Source organism: Gadus morhua, chromosome 16 (genome assembly GCF_902167405.1).
Source record: "Gadus morhua chromosome 16, gadMor3.0, whole genome shotgun sequence".
Taxonomy (NCBI): Eukaryota; Metazoa; Chordata; class Actinopteri; order Gadiformes; family Gadidae; genus Gadus; species Gadus morhua.
The window spans coordinates 10,374,275-10,391,774 of NC_044063.1; the positions used below are offsets into that span (position 1 = coordinate 10,374,275).

The following is a 17,500-nucleotide window of genomic DNA, read 5'->3' on the forward strand; positions in this document are numbered from 1 at the left end:
GGAATCTCATTTGACTAGAAGCTTCTATAAACTATTGTTACATTTTAATACGAGGAGTCAATCGAAACCATTTCTAGATGAATGATTAACAAAAGTTTGCTTTAGAAGGTCATCGGGTTAATCAAACGGAAAAGAATCGAGGGACAATATGAGCAAAACAAACAGAAACAGGCGAAGTTCTCGTGTAACGGTTCATTTGCATTGGGCAAGTGTCCTGGTCAATTCAAATTGAAATGCAAATGGGAGATACAGTCGAGCCATCTGTTCGGGTTGCCACTCTCCGATAAAAATAAGGAAGGAGCCGAGCTGAATGGCCGCTGCACAGGAACTATGAATCTTAATGACAAATCCCATTTCAAAATAAGAGCTCGGCATCACAGCTCCAATTTGGAATGCACCACTTGACGGTGACAAGAAGCCCCGCTATACCATTAGGCTGTCTGAGTCGAGGCGACGCTCCCAGAATGCACTGGGGCGGCCGGTGGGGGCGAAATATACACATTCATTTCAGCGGATGGGAAGGGCCATCTGGGAAATATCATACTTCTCCTCATAACTAAATGCTTTTTTATTTATACATAGGTGGCTGGGAGACGAGATGGAAGCAATCTGGGAGCTGCCATGTTGAATTCACAAACTATTTGTCCGTGTTGAGGTGGTGGTGGTGGTGGGGGGGGGAGGGGTGGCGCGCTATTGGCTGGGGTGCAATGCATAGAAACAACACATAATAATAGAATGAAATGATGGGGCTTTACCTTGGCCGGCCAGGCACAGCGATTGTTTTTACCCGTAAAGGTCCTCTGTTTCGACGTTGCCCGTGACAACAGAAACATGAGTGCTGATTGGTGGGGTGGAGATGGAGGATGGAGGAGGTGGTGTGGGGTGTGGGGGGGGGGGGGGGGGCTGTGACAGCTCCGGTGGACATTTCAACTTACCAGATATGACTAAAAGGAAACAACAAAAAAAACACACACACACACACACAATAACAAAAGATGAATAAATAAATAATGCATCCAATGTCACATAGAGGAGAGATAAGACGCACTATGCCTTCATGGGTAATACAAAATAAAAGGAACGAAGGCTCAATGACATTATCGTTTAGTGAACATGAGATATGGCGTGTTACACTCAAACCCTTAGGGGTACACGATATACACACACACACACACACACACACACACACACACACACACACACACACACACACACACACACACACACACACACACACACACACACACACACACACACACACACACACCTATGTAACTGAATGATTACTACACACAGATTACCATACTTAATGAGCAGTGTCATTAAAAGAAATGTACAGACTAGTAAAAAAAAAACTAATTGAAGAAATCACATTTCAAAAAAATACATGGAGACGTTTCCCCGAAGAGAAAACACAAGGACATTAAATGACAATCCCCGCTGGAACTGGGTGAATGGAGATAGGAGCAGGAACACAATAGCATGTCAGTCCTGACGGGAGAAACCAGACACGTGATGGCCCCTGAATCCAAGGCTTCAGGGGCCATTGTCTCCCTCCATCATAACGAAGGAGGGTCTCCCGTGAACAGAGAAGCCCCTCATATACGTACGGCTGAGGGTGGGGGGTGGGGGTAGGGGATCGTAAAAGCACAAGGTCGCCGCTAACAGTCAACCCTCCTCTCGTAAATCTCTCCCGGCCGATCACTCACCTTATCTAATCTGTCTAGCTTCAACGGCTCCCACCGAAACATAAACGCTGTCACTCAGAGTAATGTCCCCCCGTGTCCCACCTCCCCGGGCCTATCAGTGGCCTTTAAAATGCAGATAAGGTGCACATCAAAAGGCCCCCAAAGAAGAGGGGCGATGCTGCCTGAATGGTGGATCGGTGGTAAATGTAAAACCACATACATGGAGGCCGGCACACACACACACACACACACACAGACTCGTAAACGCGCCCATACACACACACACAAACACACACACACACACAGACTCACAGTCACAGGGTCGCACACACACACGGGCTCGAACACACACACACACGCCCACAAACACAAAGCAAGGCATGCATTCTCCCACACATATATCCAAACAGACACACAAAGGCATGCATGCTTGCACACCCAAAGACACACGCACACACACACACACACACACACACACACACACACACACACATAAGACCGAGACATAAAAAATGGCCGAGCCATTCACACCCCCTCCACAAATCTCCTCATGCGTGTCTAAGCCTTTAATTAGGAAACCATACCTTCCCATGCTGCTATGATCACAGCAGAGAACCTGGAGGGAGAGGTGAGCCCTAAACCCCTTCTCCATTACCCTGCTGTGGGGTCTCGGCTGACACACAGCAGCCTCTAGCGACACTCTGATCGCAGGGAACCAGCGACTGGTCCTCCCAGCCACCAGGGGGCAGCCCGTGGAGAGACACACTGACTCTATGAAAGGATCTGGACCATGCTGCTTGCTTCGGGCCAGACATCAACATTGGGGGCCGGGCTGCGTGTGCGAGGGGGAGGGCGGGGGTGGGGGGGGGGGGTAGGTTTGATTAATACGAGCCCCCTTTGGGAGGCCCGTTGAGGCTGGCGCAGGGATCCAAGTGCCGGAAGGCCGCACACTGAGGCCCTGTGTGTGCCGTGCTTGGTCTGCATCAGGGCTGGGATAGCAGCCGACGACGGCCGGTGCTGCTGAACACACGATGGTCAAGACAAACAGCCTCTCTCAAAGCTAATAAAGGGAAATGGAGTGGGAGGCAGGCACAAGGGAGGATGTGAATGTGTACGCGTGTGTGAGGTATGTCTGTGTTTGTGTGTGTATGTATGTGTGAGTGTACTTGCATACAGACGAGAATGTGTTTATGCATTCCTGGAAGTGTGTATGCATGCATGTATGTGTACGTGTGTGTGTCTGTTCCGCGTGTGTGTGTGTGTGTGTGTCTGTGTGTGTGTGTGGTACATCCAGGAGAGGTTTTAGCGTCTATCATCTCCCTGCCTGCATGCAGATGTTTTAAGTTGATTCATAGGAGAACAGCTGAGCAGACAGACGTTAATTCAGTGCCGCGTGTGAACGCTAAAAGGGTGGCCTTTTTTCGCTCCCATCTTGGCACGGCCCCAGCCCTCATTCCAGTCCCTTTACACGGGTTATTAGCAACGCCGCTCGGGGGACTTCCACTCTCCTCTCAAGGCCTTTCCACAAATAAATCATGGCGTAGGGCAGCCTTACTGTTTATTGTTTTTGTGGCCTGAATTTCGATTTTTCAACGTGTTATTATAATTCTGCCCTCACATTTACATGATGAAAAATCTGGGTCTTTTCTTTGTGAAAACAAATCCCACCCAGATCAAAATCCTGATGTGAATGGTATTTAAGAGCCACAATCACACACACACACACACACACACACACACACACACACACACACACACACACACACACACACACACACACACACACACACACACACACACACACACACACACACACACGACCCTCATCAAGTGATGCCTTCCCCTGGCTTAGGTTAATGCCTTCACAATGAAACTATAAATCAGACCGATCATTGACCTCGTCCGGTGATTTGTTTTCTTTCTCAAGGGGAATACATGACTCGACATATTTACAAGTCATAGTCCGACCCGTGAGCATGTAAGACAGTCCTTCTCTGATGAGGCTTTGGACCAAGGCTTTGTTGACAGGGAGAGACAGAGCCCTTGGCATCACTACTCCTCCATATCCTGCTGCTCCAGCCCAACTATCTAGCTGGGGAAGGTGTGAAATACTCTCTCAACTCTGCACTTTCTTTTTTGTGACTTTTATTTTGAAAAAGGACCAGCCCTGTGTATTTATCGTCACGTCATGTATTTTACCCCTACTAATACAGTTTCCGTGTACTGCACTGTCATGATAAATAGATTAGGGAATGGCTCTGGTGGGAACCGCTATCTCGGTTTCATATCCAGTCGAAATTCAATTGGTCTCACCAGCCTTCGCCTATTAGGAGGGAATTTGACAGAAGGCGGTGGAGGTTGGAATATTGACATTAATTCGAGTTAAGACTTGGAGTTATTCGATTATCAGTGCCACGCAGGCCCTTCCCTGTCAGACGCCGACGACCATGAAACAAAAAACAACAACTATCGAATCAGAGGTCGTACTCCTTTGGAACCCTTCCATTCTCCGAGTCTCCCGAGTCAATAAAACTAAAACGTAAACAACCGTGATCCTCTAATCAAAATCGCATTACTGTCACTGCTGTTCCTGCTCAACATGACAGCCACGGTCAAACCCTGATCCCGGAGGCCGTCCGGGCTTCCCATTGACCGAAGCACCCTCCCCCCCCCCCCCCCCCCCCCCCCCACATCCTCATTCCTGCACAGCACCAGCGATTGTCCTTAGGAGGCCCAACTACAACTCACTCCCTGCACATCAGGTCTGCCACTCTGGCCCCGTTTATACCTACAATTACCCTGCTTCCCTTCCCTTCCCTGCTCCTGTAATTGGAGGCATGTCATTTCCGGGCGTGGGACTGTGGCCTTCTTGTCTTTAATTAGGGACCGGACTTCGTGGTAGCCCCAGCCTCGGTGGTTTGTCCGGCCCTGGTGGGGTAGAGCTCGGGGTTTGGAGAGGGGGCGGAGCTTCAGCCACTCGGAGCTGGACTCCTGGGGATGGTCAAGGTACCGTGAACCCAAAGAACTTTAAACGCGGCGGGGGGTATCAAAAAAGGTGACCAGCTCTTCTATCTACTGTCTGCTGTTATTCTCCACTACTATGTTTATCGTGGACTCAAACATTCCAAGAAGGATGTGGTTTCTTGGAATGCTTTCAAGCTAGTTACAAAGATCTGTTCTATTAACACAACTCGGGGAGATAAGAGAATTGCACGGCATGGCAGCATAAGTAACCATTTGCCACAGTCTTGTGTTTCTACTTCTTCCTACACACACAACGCTTGGAGAAAAACAAGCCAGGGTTTAGGCCAGTGGGTGCCACCAAAGTTAAAGGAGAAGCCTTTACCTCTTTGACGGATTTAACTGAGCGAACACCTTATTGAACCAGCACATCAAGGCTGTTCTATTTCATTAGCTCAGCTTTCATCACGGGGAACGAGGGAGGTGGAAAAAAAAACACAATAAGAGAGGAGGACATATTGATGGAATTATTGACAGGTGTGCCTAATCTCGCTCCTCAAAGCTATCCAGAGATCGCTGGCTTGTGGAGAAAATGAAGAAATAATTGCAAAGGGCAGCCATGTGAAGATGAGCTATCTGTATTTGCGGGTTGGGGGGTTGGCAGGCAGCCCAACAGAATTGTCTCGTCTCTTTTCTATCTTTCCTGGGGAGACGGCCTGGAGCGACGTTAATATGACTGACCTCACCGCAGAAACCCCCAACCCCCCCCCCCCCCCCCCCCCCCCCCACCAGGTCCCAATTCCCATCCCGTTCGGCTCCAGTGGTGAGCCTCCATCCACACCACAACGCCCCCGTACGCTGTCCCCGCGTCCAACCCCCGCCGTCTAACAGGCCCTGAACCTCCTTTTCCTACTCCTCCGCCTCCCTTCGTTCACCCACTCTCCCCCTTCACCCACTCTCCCCCTTCACCCCGTTCCCCAACTTTCCTCCATTTCGCCCGGCACTAAATGGACCTCTGTGTCTCCCTGGTTCTAAGGGGGGGTGGGGGGGTTCTGACGTTGCCTTGGCCCCTCCTCCCCAGGTCCATGAATGCGGTCCTTTCTGAATGTGCACACTCTGTGACCAGCTGCTTTTTATTCCTGCCGGGCTAATAGGACGTCCAGGGGGGCCAGGGAGAGGGCCCCGGGAGACATGATGAAACACCAACACACACACACACACACACACACACACACACACACACACACACACACACACACACACACACACACACACACACACACACACACACACACACAGAAGCACGCGCGCGCGTCACACCGTCGCTGGTCCTAGACCCGCAGGAGACATACAGAGCCACTTGTGCGGGGGCCCCCCGAATGAAATTGATTGCCGCCGCGCTCCCCCGTGAGCGGCCCCTGCGCCCGTTATGGATCTTCACATTCTCTTATTTTATTAGAAATCAATGCACTAATTGAGAGGGGACGGTTGAGTGATGAGTGCATGCCGCTCAAGTTGAGGGGGCGATTACCGCACCCTAGTTCAGTGGGATTGGTTTTGGGAGGAGGGACTCTGCGCGAGCCGTCGGTGGAAATCTACCACAACTTTCGAATTAGAGAAACGGTTCCAACAAAGTGCCAAAATGTGGGCTAAATGAAGCGTTTAAGCCTAATAGAAAAGTAATCGACACTGCCAAAATGAGGGTCAATTAGGCTACTACCAAGCCAGGCAATAGAAAAGTATCTTAAAGTGCCAAAAGAGACACTAAATGAGGCTTAATAAAGTAACCCTGAGCGCTCCTATTGGACCGTTAACAAGGGGTCCTGGCCAATAGCAATCGTCTCATTCCCTCATGGGTCCTACCGTGGACGGTGAGGCTGGCCGACGCCTCCGCCTTGCCCACCATGTTCTCCGCCACGCAGGTATAGGAGCCTACGTCGGCGGGGGTCAGCCGTCGGATCTTCAGGGTGTGGTCCTCACGAATCTCGTATCTGTACCAGCATGAAAACAAAACCAAAAATACAAAAAAAAAGGGGGTGAGTGACAATGGACGAAAACACAAGTCACATGGCAAGTCACAAGTCACATGACAATAAACACGTTGTAATACAACTCATCTAACACAAAGCTAGGGGAGGGATACGACAAAGGTGTAGGAACGAGGGAGTACAGAGAGGGGATGGATGCAAGGTGGTGGAGGTGGGGTTGGGTGTTGGTGGGTGGGGCCGGGGGGGGGGGGGGGGGGGGGGAGGTATTGTTGTAATGAAAGGGTGGAGGAGGCAATGGGGCCGGGTCCTACCTCCCCTTAGGCAGGTCCCCATCCTCCTTCCTCCAGCGGACGGTGGGAACGGGGTCACCGCGGGCCTCGCAGCGGAACTCCACGCTCTGGTCCACCAGCACCACCTGGCTGCCCGGCCGCCGCACGAAGCTGGGCCGCTCTGCGCACGCACACACACACACATACACACGTACACAGACGCACACACACACACACACACACACACACACACACACACACACACACACACACACACACACACACACACACACACACACACACACACACACGCAGGCACACACACACACACACACACACACACAAACACACAGACATACATGCATACACATACACCGACACGCACACACAAACACATACGCACACACACAAACAGATACACAATCACAATTGTCATAAATGGTAAATGGGGTTGGAGTACATTGTTTATTGTGACTAATTGCTTTGCCGCAATCAGACATGCATTCTCTTTATGTTTTTCTGAAACTGCCTATTCACAGCTTATTAGAGACAACTAAAACCATAACAATTATTAAAATGCTTACACTTAATTTTTAGGGTCATCACCAGTCCTAGCAGTGAAATCCACACAACCACACACTAGAGAAAGCGCTTAGTGTAGCACTTAACATATTTCCTACTCCCCTTAATTCTCCAATGTTTATTTTTTATTTCTCTCGAAGGACCTTAAAGTTAGTTTGGTGTTTGTTTAAAGATTTCCATCCCGGAGAAGAAAAACTATCCCTAGTGTGAGTCTGTACTTGCGGAAGCCATTGTGTGGCTATTCTGTAATGTAACAGACATATTAACTACCCAGCACTGCCTTCTTTAACGCGCCGGTATCCCTCTGGTAATACTTCTCTACGTGTTTACATATACATATATTTACTTATAAAGACAGACCAGACCTCCTCTAAACCGGGTTCCTTCTGGCAGGGATTAGCATGTCTCTGTGGACACGTGCTAAGCGGTAAAAGATAGCTCTAGCCTTGTCAATCTGGATATGTTCTCTATCCGAACAGGGGAGAAATGAAGGGGTCAGAGGTCAGCCGTGGTGGAGAAAGGGTACAGCTGGTCAGGGGAGAGAGAGAGGCGGATGCCTGATGGGGGTCATCACTGGATTCACGGCAGAGTGTGAGATTGGAGGTCGTCTCACACTCTATTTGATAGGGGTCACTGACTCCATTTAGCCGCATTGGGAATACACACTCACAAGCTCAACATCTGGGCTCCGTTGCGCACTGCGGACAAACACACCAAGACGTGTGCGTGTGTGTGCTTGTGTGTGTGTGAGAGTGAGTATGAGTATGGGTGTGTGAGTACCGTATGTGATTATGTGTAAGTTTGAGTATGTGTGTATATGAAAGTGTTTGTGTGTGTGAGAATGGGTGTGAGAGAATGTGTGTGTATGTGTGCGGGAGAGAGAGACAGAGAGAGATAGACACAGACAGACAGACAGACAGACAGACAGACAGACAGACAGACAGACAGACAGACAGACAGACAGACAGACAGACAGACAGACAGACAGACAGACAGAGACAGCAGATAATAGCAGAAATGGAAAAGGTGAAATGACATTGTACCTAGCACTGTGAGTTCGGCTATCTCGCTTTCCCGTTCGCCGACCATGTTGGTGCCCACGCAGACGTACTTCCCCGCGTCGCTCTTCCTAGCGTTGGTGATCATCAGCTTTCCTCCTCGTATCTGGGAGGGGAAACAGAGGTTACAGAGGGAATTTAGGACCAGGGATACCAGCTGAAGCCAGCAGCCCCAAACAGAGGCATAGAGAAGACAGAGACCTGTAGTCTGCATTGGGGCTGCCAACTGCTCCCAGTGCTACGAGAGACGGGGTTCAATGCAGAGATCGTAGTGTTCCATGGTCGCAATCACGACTAAAAAAACTGAACCTGGAACTCTGCAGACAACCAAACCTTGGACGCGACTCATATCTCCCGCTGATGGCTTTCAGCGATGCCTCCGGTCGCTCTCAAGGAGCGCGGCATGACAACACCGCGTTGGAACGCAGAGGCCCGATACAGAGGACTGCTCATCTTACGGCTCCTCTGTCCACCCCCCCCCCCCCCCCCCCCCCCCGGGGACGGACCCCCCGCTGAACTCAAGCCTCATACCTGGCCCTGGTTTGAATATTCCCGTCTTTGCGGCCTGAATAATTGAATCATTGTTATTCCGTCCTCTGGCTCAGCCAGACAACAAAAGAACACAAACCACAAACTACACCGCGGCGAGAGGATTCCCTTAGGGGCCACCTGAGGCAGCGGAGGAAGCATTAGTCAAGTCCCGGCACAACGGCTCGGAGAAAGAAGGGGGCCGCCTCCTTCTGCTTTCACACGGCCCAGTCATCACAGCGAGGCTGCAATCTCCCTGGAATGGACCCGTCTAAACGCACCGTGAGACTCGACACAAAACACAAAGACGTAATGTCTCACTCTCACAGAGGCGCGGCGTACGCGATGGCTCTGCGATGTCCGCTCATGCACGCGCGCACATGTCCCGGCGGCGTGCGTGCGTGCGTGTGCGCTGTGTGTCCAGGTGGATCCGCGAGGCCCGCTGTTTCCCAGGGCTTTGATTACAGGCCAGAGGACCGGCTTTGTTCCTGGCCAGTCAGAAAGGCAGCCTGGGCCCCCCAGACCAGCTCCAGCGGGCCCACTGTCTCTGCTGACAACCATGCCAGTCACAGCCCAGACAAGACAATGGTAACCCTGAGCCAATGATCTGGCTGGAGGGGGGAGGTGGAGGGTGGAGGGTGGAGGGGGGGGGGGGTATGGTTTTAAATGCACACCTTAGATCACATGATACAGGGGAGCCCCACTCTTGCATGCGTGTAATGGATCCCCTTATTAGGGAGCCATTGAGGTGTGTGCACTTGACGGAACCACACAGCGCATTGTGAAGATAGTGGACAATTGCTATTCCCCGGGCGATGGTGGTTTCTTTGGGCTGGTGGAGAGTGTACTTCGTACATGTGTGTTCACTTTACAGCCTGCTATGTTACGTCTCAATCAATGTAATTTGCGGTACTGTGCACTTCACTTTTGTAAGAGATACTTTTTTCTCCCCCACTTACATGTTGCGTAATGTGTACTTCTTTTCAACTGTATTGCGACAGCAACTAAACAGAAACCAGCAGTACTAGCACACTGAAGCAATAAAGTCACTGTTAAAAAAGCGTAAGAGATTGGTACACTAAAGTTACACTAAACATGGCATGGCTTTGGTAATGCTTTTGGGTAATGTATGAAATGCATCTTTAGAAATAATTATTTTCAATTAAAATGTAGTATTGTATATCAACAGGGCAAAGTGACCTCGTGACTTACTTTAAGGCTGCCCACTTCTAAACTGCCCACTTTTTTCAAATGTATACTGCGATCCTTCCTTGGGACTTGGATATCCCAAACAAAACCAAACATTCAGACTAACTCCGGCTTGTCCTTCGCATCGATCTGTTGATGCGAGCTTAGCATGGTGGAGTTGCACTATCAACCCCCCTGGAGGGCTTCAACTCCTTCACTGCCACTTCAAGGGCCTAGTCAAGGGACTCCAAGGGCCCTCGACGCACACAGCCAACCCAGCGACTCCAACCGCACCACCACCACCACACACACTCCTCCGTCTTCTAAGACATTCCCAGGGTCCGCTCTGGTCTTTAATATTCATGGTCCGAACTAGAAGAGTAAGAGTGTGTGTGTGGGGGGGGGGGGGGGGAGCAGAGGGGTGTTGTTGGGTAGGTTTGGGGGGTTCTGTGCTTATTTAGGGTGCCCCGTGGTGCTGGAGAGGGTTTGAAGTGTCATTATGTTACTGTTTGTTTGAGTTAGGGCTTAACGGCTAAAACACTGTGACACTCGCAAAAGGCCCAAGGTCAGGTCGCACACCGCACGGAAGAGAGAGCAGGGGGAGAGCTGGGGGAGAGAGGGGGAGATCAGGGGGAGAGCAGGGGGGAGAGAGGGGGTGGGGGTTGGAGGTGGGGAGGGGGGAAGTGTGTGGGGGGGGGGGGGATTCACCATGAGGGTCCACTTTAGGTCACAGTCCAATTCCTTTTCCGCCACCTCTGAGCAAAATGTGTTTCTGTCCCCCCCTCCCCCCCCCCCCACACTTTCGTGGCGTTAAGAGAACGGCCAGCGCGTTGATCTCCCATGTGTGTGATCAAACACAGGACAACAGCGCACAAGCTCTCCGCGTTGGGACCGTTATCCCGGCGTTCCGGGGGGGGGACGGCTCCGTCTCCGTCTCCGCTGCCCTTTGTCTGGCGGTATTATCCAGCTGGCCGCTGGATAATACCGCATGTTCCATTCAGTACGTCTCACACTCACTCACACACACTGTTGGTATTCACCCCGCGACGGCTGAGGGTTAGCCCGGACGACCGCGGGAGCGGAGGTAGAACAATGAACGTCGACTCGGCCGTTTGTGATTCCGCCTGCCGGGAACGGGATTCGCGCTCTCAGCAGAGAAGGAAAAAATGAAAAGGCTGCGCCTGCATGATATGAAGCGCCGCCTTCGACTTCGTTCTGGCCCTCATCGCTCCTGACAAAGCCTTCCAATACAGGTGTGAGGGGCTTAACACAAGTGTGTGTGTATGTGCGTGCGCGTGTCTTTGTGTGTGTCCTAATAGCGTTCTGCCAGCTCTTCTGGATTTAAAACCCAAGCACACATCCTCGTGTTTATGGGTCAGTATGCAACCTGTCACCACAGCCAACAACACCACCAACACCATCACCACCAGCACCACCACCACCACCATCACCACCGGTTTTTTTAAGCAGGTATGGGGTGGATGGGTCAGATGGCCGGGCGCATGTCGCAGGTGTTTACACACAGCTGACTGAAATGGAGAGGCGAAACAGAACCGGGGGGGTGATGCTCTTCTGGCATTCCCTTAACCTTTAGGTCACTCCGATTACTCCCGGTCACCGAGGAAACGGCACGATCCGACACGTTGGGTGGTGCTAGCTGGGGTGAGAGGCCGGGTGAGGGAGAGGAGGGCGGTGTTGGGTGGGGGTTTCATTTCCCAACCAAATGCATAACCGTGGCATCAAGCCGTCGAGGAGCCCGCTTTGATGACCTCAGCTGTTTGTCCCTCGTCCAGCTGGAAGCACCCCCCTCCTCCCCTCCCCCTTTGAATCTATATCCCAGAAACTTGCCCTAACCATAGTCGGCCCCAGCCTTCACACATCACAAGCATTAAGGGTGACACCATTATTCAACCTTTCATCCGTCGTCCCGCTCAATCAAACAGAGAGACGCAGAGCGCGACTTGAAACGATAAAAGGCCCCAGAAGGGAACAGTCGGTTCTCCACACAGGAACCCCCTCTTCGCCCCTCTCATTTCACAGAGAGAGAGGAATAGAAGGAGGTCTGTGCTATGCTGTTAAATCTATTGTGCAGCACATAGAGCCGTTTCCTGTCCCTTACGAGGGCCCTACGCCCCCCCCCCCCCCCCCACCCCCTCCCCTGGCTTACAGCGGCCCCCGGTCAATGGGCCCCTTTAAGGGCTCTAACGCGTTTAACGTTTACAACGTTGACTTCGAGAATTTCACACATCACTGCACAAAATCACAAACACTACGCAGGAGGAGGAGGGAGTTTTGTTAACATGTGTGTGGGGGGGGCAGGGCCCAGGATGTGGTTCTTAAAACTATTTGTGAACACACAACTGGATAATGTGTTCTGGAACGCATTAGATATAATGTAATTACAGGAAGGGGTTATCCGGGTTAAGTATCGGGAATAATACTGAGTGAATGAACCATAAACCGGTGCAACAACACTGCATTTCACAATGTTTATCAAGTGTTAATGGCGGGTTTTGATTGAGAAGGAACAGGCCTTCACTAGTAAAAGGCCGTACCACGCTTGGCACGACCAAGAGAAGTAGCATATTGAATATGATGTTAGTGAAGCTAATAGCTCATGTAAGTATATATTTATTGATGTATTAGCAGGGTTCTTAATATGAGCAATAGGGGGAGGGGAGGCCAGTTTCGATTATCAATCAGAGACCTCCGAAGGCGGGAATTATTTCTCTGTAGCGGCACTTTGCTCATCAGTGTCTGCCGAAGAACAAACCCGATTAGATTGCATTCACACAAGATTACGTACTTGCTTCTTTCAATTACAATGCCAAGCAGTCAAACAGGAGGGGGGGCCGCTAATTGTTGAGCCTCTCTAGCTTATAACACGGGGATGGGGGGGGGGATAGAGAGAGAAACATCCATCCATATTGGTTATGAGTAAGAACCGCGATTAGCCCTCACCGGACCCCAAAACACAACCATCCCTCAGCTAGCGAAAGCCCTGCGTTCAGTTAACTACAATTACTGCCTGACAACATTCAGCCCGGGATAAATCACCAACCGACGACGCCGACGCCGTTCATGAAACTGCATTGGGCAGAACCGGCCCAACGCTGTGCTCCAGGGACTAGAAAGACAGTTTTATGAGCCTCTTCTCTTCGGAGCAAGGTCAGCCATTATTCAGCGCTCTGAGGAGGCTAAACCATGGCACCCACTGCCAGCAGTGTGAGTCAGACGGTCAGCCCCAGAGCCAGGTCCACGGCGTACCTCCTCCTCCTCCTTGCTGGAAGCTGCTGACTCACACACTTTCCAACCCCCAAGATCACCCATCCCTTCAGCGAGAGAAAAAACCCAGTAGCCGACAGCCACAGAGAAAGAAAATAATAAGCGAAAAAAGATGTGAAATAAATGTAAAAAAATGAAATCAAATGTCTATAGAGAAAGAAATGCAAAAAACCCTTCCCAGATTCGAAGAAATACCCGGGAGTTTCTGGCCCTAACAAACGCTGACACACTTTCAGACGGCTCTGAGGGCTCCGACCTTTAGTGAGCGAGCGTGCTGAGCTGATAGATAATGCCGTGCCAGGTGCAACTGTCCCCATTAGAGGTGAGTAATAGGCTGCCTTGCTCAGTGGCGCGCCCCCCCATCCGGCAGTAGAGAGATAGAGAGAGAGAGTCTGCAACACCACCACCACCCTTCTCTTCACTTCAGCTCCAACATGCTCCACTTTCACGGCCCCCACCTTTAGCCTTCCTATTGTCTCTTGTTTCTGTTTCGTTTTCTCCCGGTCGGCTCCAGCAGCCAAGGAACCTTAATCAATGCACTTGTGGTGACTAATAGAGCGGGCCGGTGTGTAGCCTGGCTCGTTAAAGGTCGTGGTGACTCCAATGAGTGGCTCCGACTTGGGTAATTGCAATATGTGAATAATGAAGCAAACCAATCAATCTTTCAGCAAACATTGACACGGCGGTGTAATGACTTGACCCGTTCTCGACAGGTCAGACAAAAACGATTAATAATAACAAAGCACAAGCAAACAGGACAGAGCGTATTCGAGTCACTTATGTTGTACAGACTGAATATAAAAAAAATTAACCATAACAAAAACAAATGTCAAATAAGGACATTGATGACACATATTTAGATTTTGGGTTCGAATTTGGACGGAATTCACATTTGGAGCTGATCGGAATTCAGGTTTTTGGACTTTGGTCATTTTCACTGAGGACTCACAGTGATCCTTTCGTCCCGGTCGTCGATGTTGGTGCCGTCTTTCTTCCAGGAGATGCTGGGCTCGGGGTGTCCGCGGGGGGGCTGGCATTCCAGGACCGCCGGCTCCCCCGCCGCCACGATGACATCGGCGGGGTTCTGTCGGAAGTCGTCTCGCAGAACTGAACAGGAGAAGAAGAAAAAAGAAGAAGGAAAAACGTGGTTAATTGACATACCGGCGAAGCTACGGAAGAAGACTGGCGGATACGACGCCCTTTTTAGTTTACCATGGTTTGATTACACTGGAGTCTAATCACTCAGTGACTAATTGAATTGAAAAAGGAAATAATGTTTAGCTGGGCCCATCTGCGTGCAGCCACCTTCGGCGTCATTCCTTTTCAAGGACTTTGTCAACAGCGCAAATTATGTTGACCTCTCGGAGAGATGTGTCAAGCACATACACACACGCACGCACGCACGCACGCACGCACGCACGCACGCACGCACGCACGCACGCACGCACGCACGCACGCACGCACGCACGCACGCACGCACGCACGCACGCACGCACGCACGCACGCACGCACGCACGCACGCAGGCAGGCAGGCAGGCAGGCAGGCAGGCAGGCAGGCAGGCAGGCAGGCAGGCAGGCTGACTGACTGACTGACTGACTGACTGACTGACTGACTGACTGACTGACTGACTGACTGACTGACTGACTGACTGACTGACTGACTGACTGACTGACTGACTGACTGACTGACTGACTGACAGACAGACACAGACACAGACACACACACACACACACACACACACACACACACACACACACACACACACACACACACACACACACACACACACAATGCCTAACACTGTACTAAATTGAACACATATAGGTAAATACCCAGACACACACACACAGACACACACATACAAACACAGGTCCAGTGTGATCATTGTCTGCAGCAGAAAATATTAAACTTTCCCCACCCAAAAACAACAAAACAGTAACTTAAGTTGAGACCAATATTCAGGTGATATTTGAACAGATCACTGCAATGTGAGGAAGTGCTAAATAACTGAACCCTAAACTCGGACCATGAAAATGCACAGAACAGCCAACAAATATTTCTCTTGGAGTGCGGGCCAACCGTCCACTGGCTTCAAATATGCGGCGTTAAAGATAAACTACTTTTGACTTATGAGAGAGAGAAAGTAATGAAAGAGCAACAAATGGTCCATCCACTGCCTGTAATGCCTTTCCCAGCTCCTCCGTATATTGCGCACGCACATACATAAACACAATACCCAAGCGCAAGCAAGCGCTCGTAAATTTAAACCGGCCGAGAATTCAGGCGACCGCAAACAGGCCGGGTCAGCACAGCGAGGGTTCGTACGCGCTGACGAAAAAACACACCTCATGTTACTGTGTGAATAGTTATATAATGTGTTGCATGACGACGTGTGTGTGTGAGTTTCTCCTCCTCTAGGGGGAGGGGGGCTGGCGGTGGACGGAGGGGGCAGGGCCCGTTCAGCACAACTGTCTCGCGCTCTCTCGACATGCTCCCAGTCGTGGCGACGGCAGCTCCAGCTCTACGCCACGGATCAAAGCGGTGGACACTTGATGCGCCCGCACCTCCTGACAGTGAACAAATTCCTTTGCCTAACCCCTCTGAACACTTAATTGGAGGCTACCCCTACTGCTGGATGTAGGTTAGCAGTAGGACAGAGAGAGGGAGGGGGGAGAGAGGGAGAGAGAGAGAGAGAGAGAGAGAGAGAGAGAGAGAGAGAGAGAGAGAGGGAGAGGGGAGAGGGAGAGAGAGGAGAGAGAGAGAGAGAGAGAGAGAGAGAGAGAGAGAGAGAGAGAGAGAGAGAGAGAGAGAGAGAGGAAAGAGAGGGAAAGAGAGGGAAAGAGAGAGAGAGAGAGAGAGAGAGAGAGAGAGGGAGAGAGAGAGAGGGAGAGAGAGAGAGAGAGAGGGAGAGAGATTAATCTGCGAAACACACCGGATCTGCCTTGGAGTTGAGACTCTCTGAGCTCATCCTAGCCGTTGCTTGGAAGACATGAGTAATGCAACAACAAATAAATTGTAACTCTTGCTTCCCCGCGTTTATAGAGTTGGGACTCAAACATGTATACTCGAGAAAAATACAACGAATACTGTTCCAAAGTCCTTCGCAGGACAGGTTTTTTTTTCACTGATGTCACTGTCTTCCAAGCTGTGTCCTTGCCGTACAGCTGCAAGCCACAAGCAAGCTAGTTTCCATGGGGGAACACAACAACAACAAGAGAGCCCACTCAGTTAAATCAGGTCGGAGAATGCAAACAATAAACATCCGACGTCCACAGAAAGGCCAGCTCCATCTGTGGAGCTGCCCAGGGCCTGTTGGGCCTGTTGTTCCCCTGACCCACAGGCCCGCCGAACATCAAGGTGATGTAGCTCCCCGGAATCAAACCCGCAGCAAGAATTAACTGCACATGAATGAACTGCATATGAATGGCTTAAAACGGCTGACTCTAGTTAGGTATAGGACTACGGTTTCGCACGCTGATTGGCATCTTGATGCCACAAGCGAAATGCGGCGGGTCTTGTGTGTTCTGTTCTACTCTAAAGCGTCACTAATGTACTCTGGATTTGAAAGACACAAGAGTTATTTCCGCCCCTGGGGGTGACCCCTTGTTTCCCAGATGTGTGTGTTGGGCCGGGACTAAACAGCGACCGGACTAACGACAAAACATCGTTTACATTTGTCCGTGTGAACAGGTGGTGGGAATAAAGCGCATGGTGACGTCGTAGGCCATATCCTCTAGGCTTCAGTGTGGAAAGTTTCTCTCTCTCTAGCTCTGTCTCCTTCTCTCATTTTTAACAGGAGCTCCACGACCTGCTCAATCCAAAGTTTATTTTCCATCCCAGAAGCCACTGGGCTTGCATGCAAGGTATCAAAAGAGTTAGAATCAGAGGTGGGGTGGTGTTGGAGATGGTGATGTCACCACAATGACTTTCGCTCTCCCTTTTAAGCGCCCTC

General features: G+C 50.8%; 1 protein-coding gene across 3 annotated transcripts in view; it reads right to left on the reverse strand.

The window, feature by feature from the left end:
- robo1 (roundabout, axon guidance receptor, homolog 1 (Drosophila)) overlaps nt 1-17,500 on the reverse strand; it is a 167,324-nt gene that overhangs the window by 45,142 nt on the left and 104,682 nt on the right. For 2 of the 3 annotated variants that reach the window (XM_030381046.1, XM_030381044.1), the window contains exons 3-7: nt 14,497-14,654; nt 8,532-8,652; nt 6,949-7,087; nt 6,513-6,640; nt 936-944 (exon numbers count right to left, since the gene is read on the reverse strand). In XM_030381046.1, coding sequence (XP_030236906.1) covers nt 936-944; nt 6,513-6,640; nt 6,949-7,087; nt 8,532-8,652; nt 14,497-14,654 — 555 coding nt within the window. The remainder of the gene's footprint in view (nt 1-935; nt 945-6,512; nt 6,641-6,948; nt 7,088-8,531; nt 8,653-14,496; nt 14,655-17,500) is intronic. The other variant, XM_030381045.1, reaches the window with a different exon arrangement.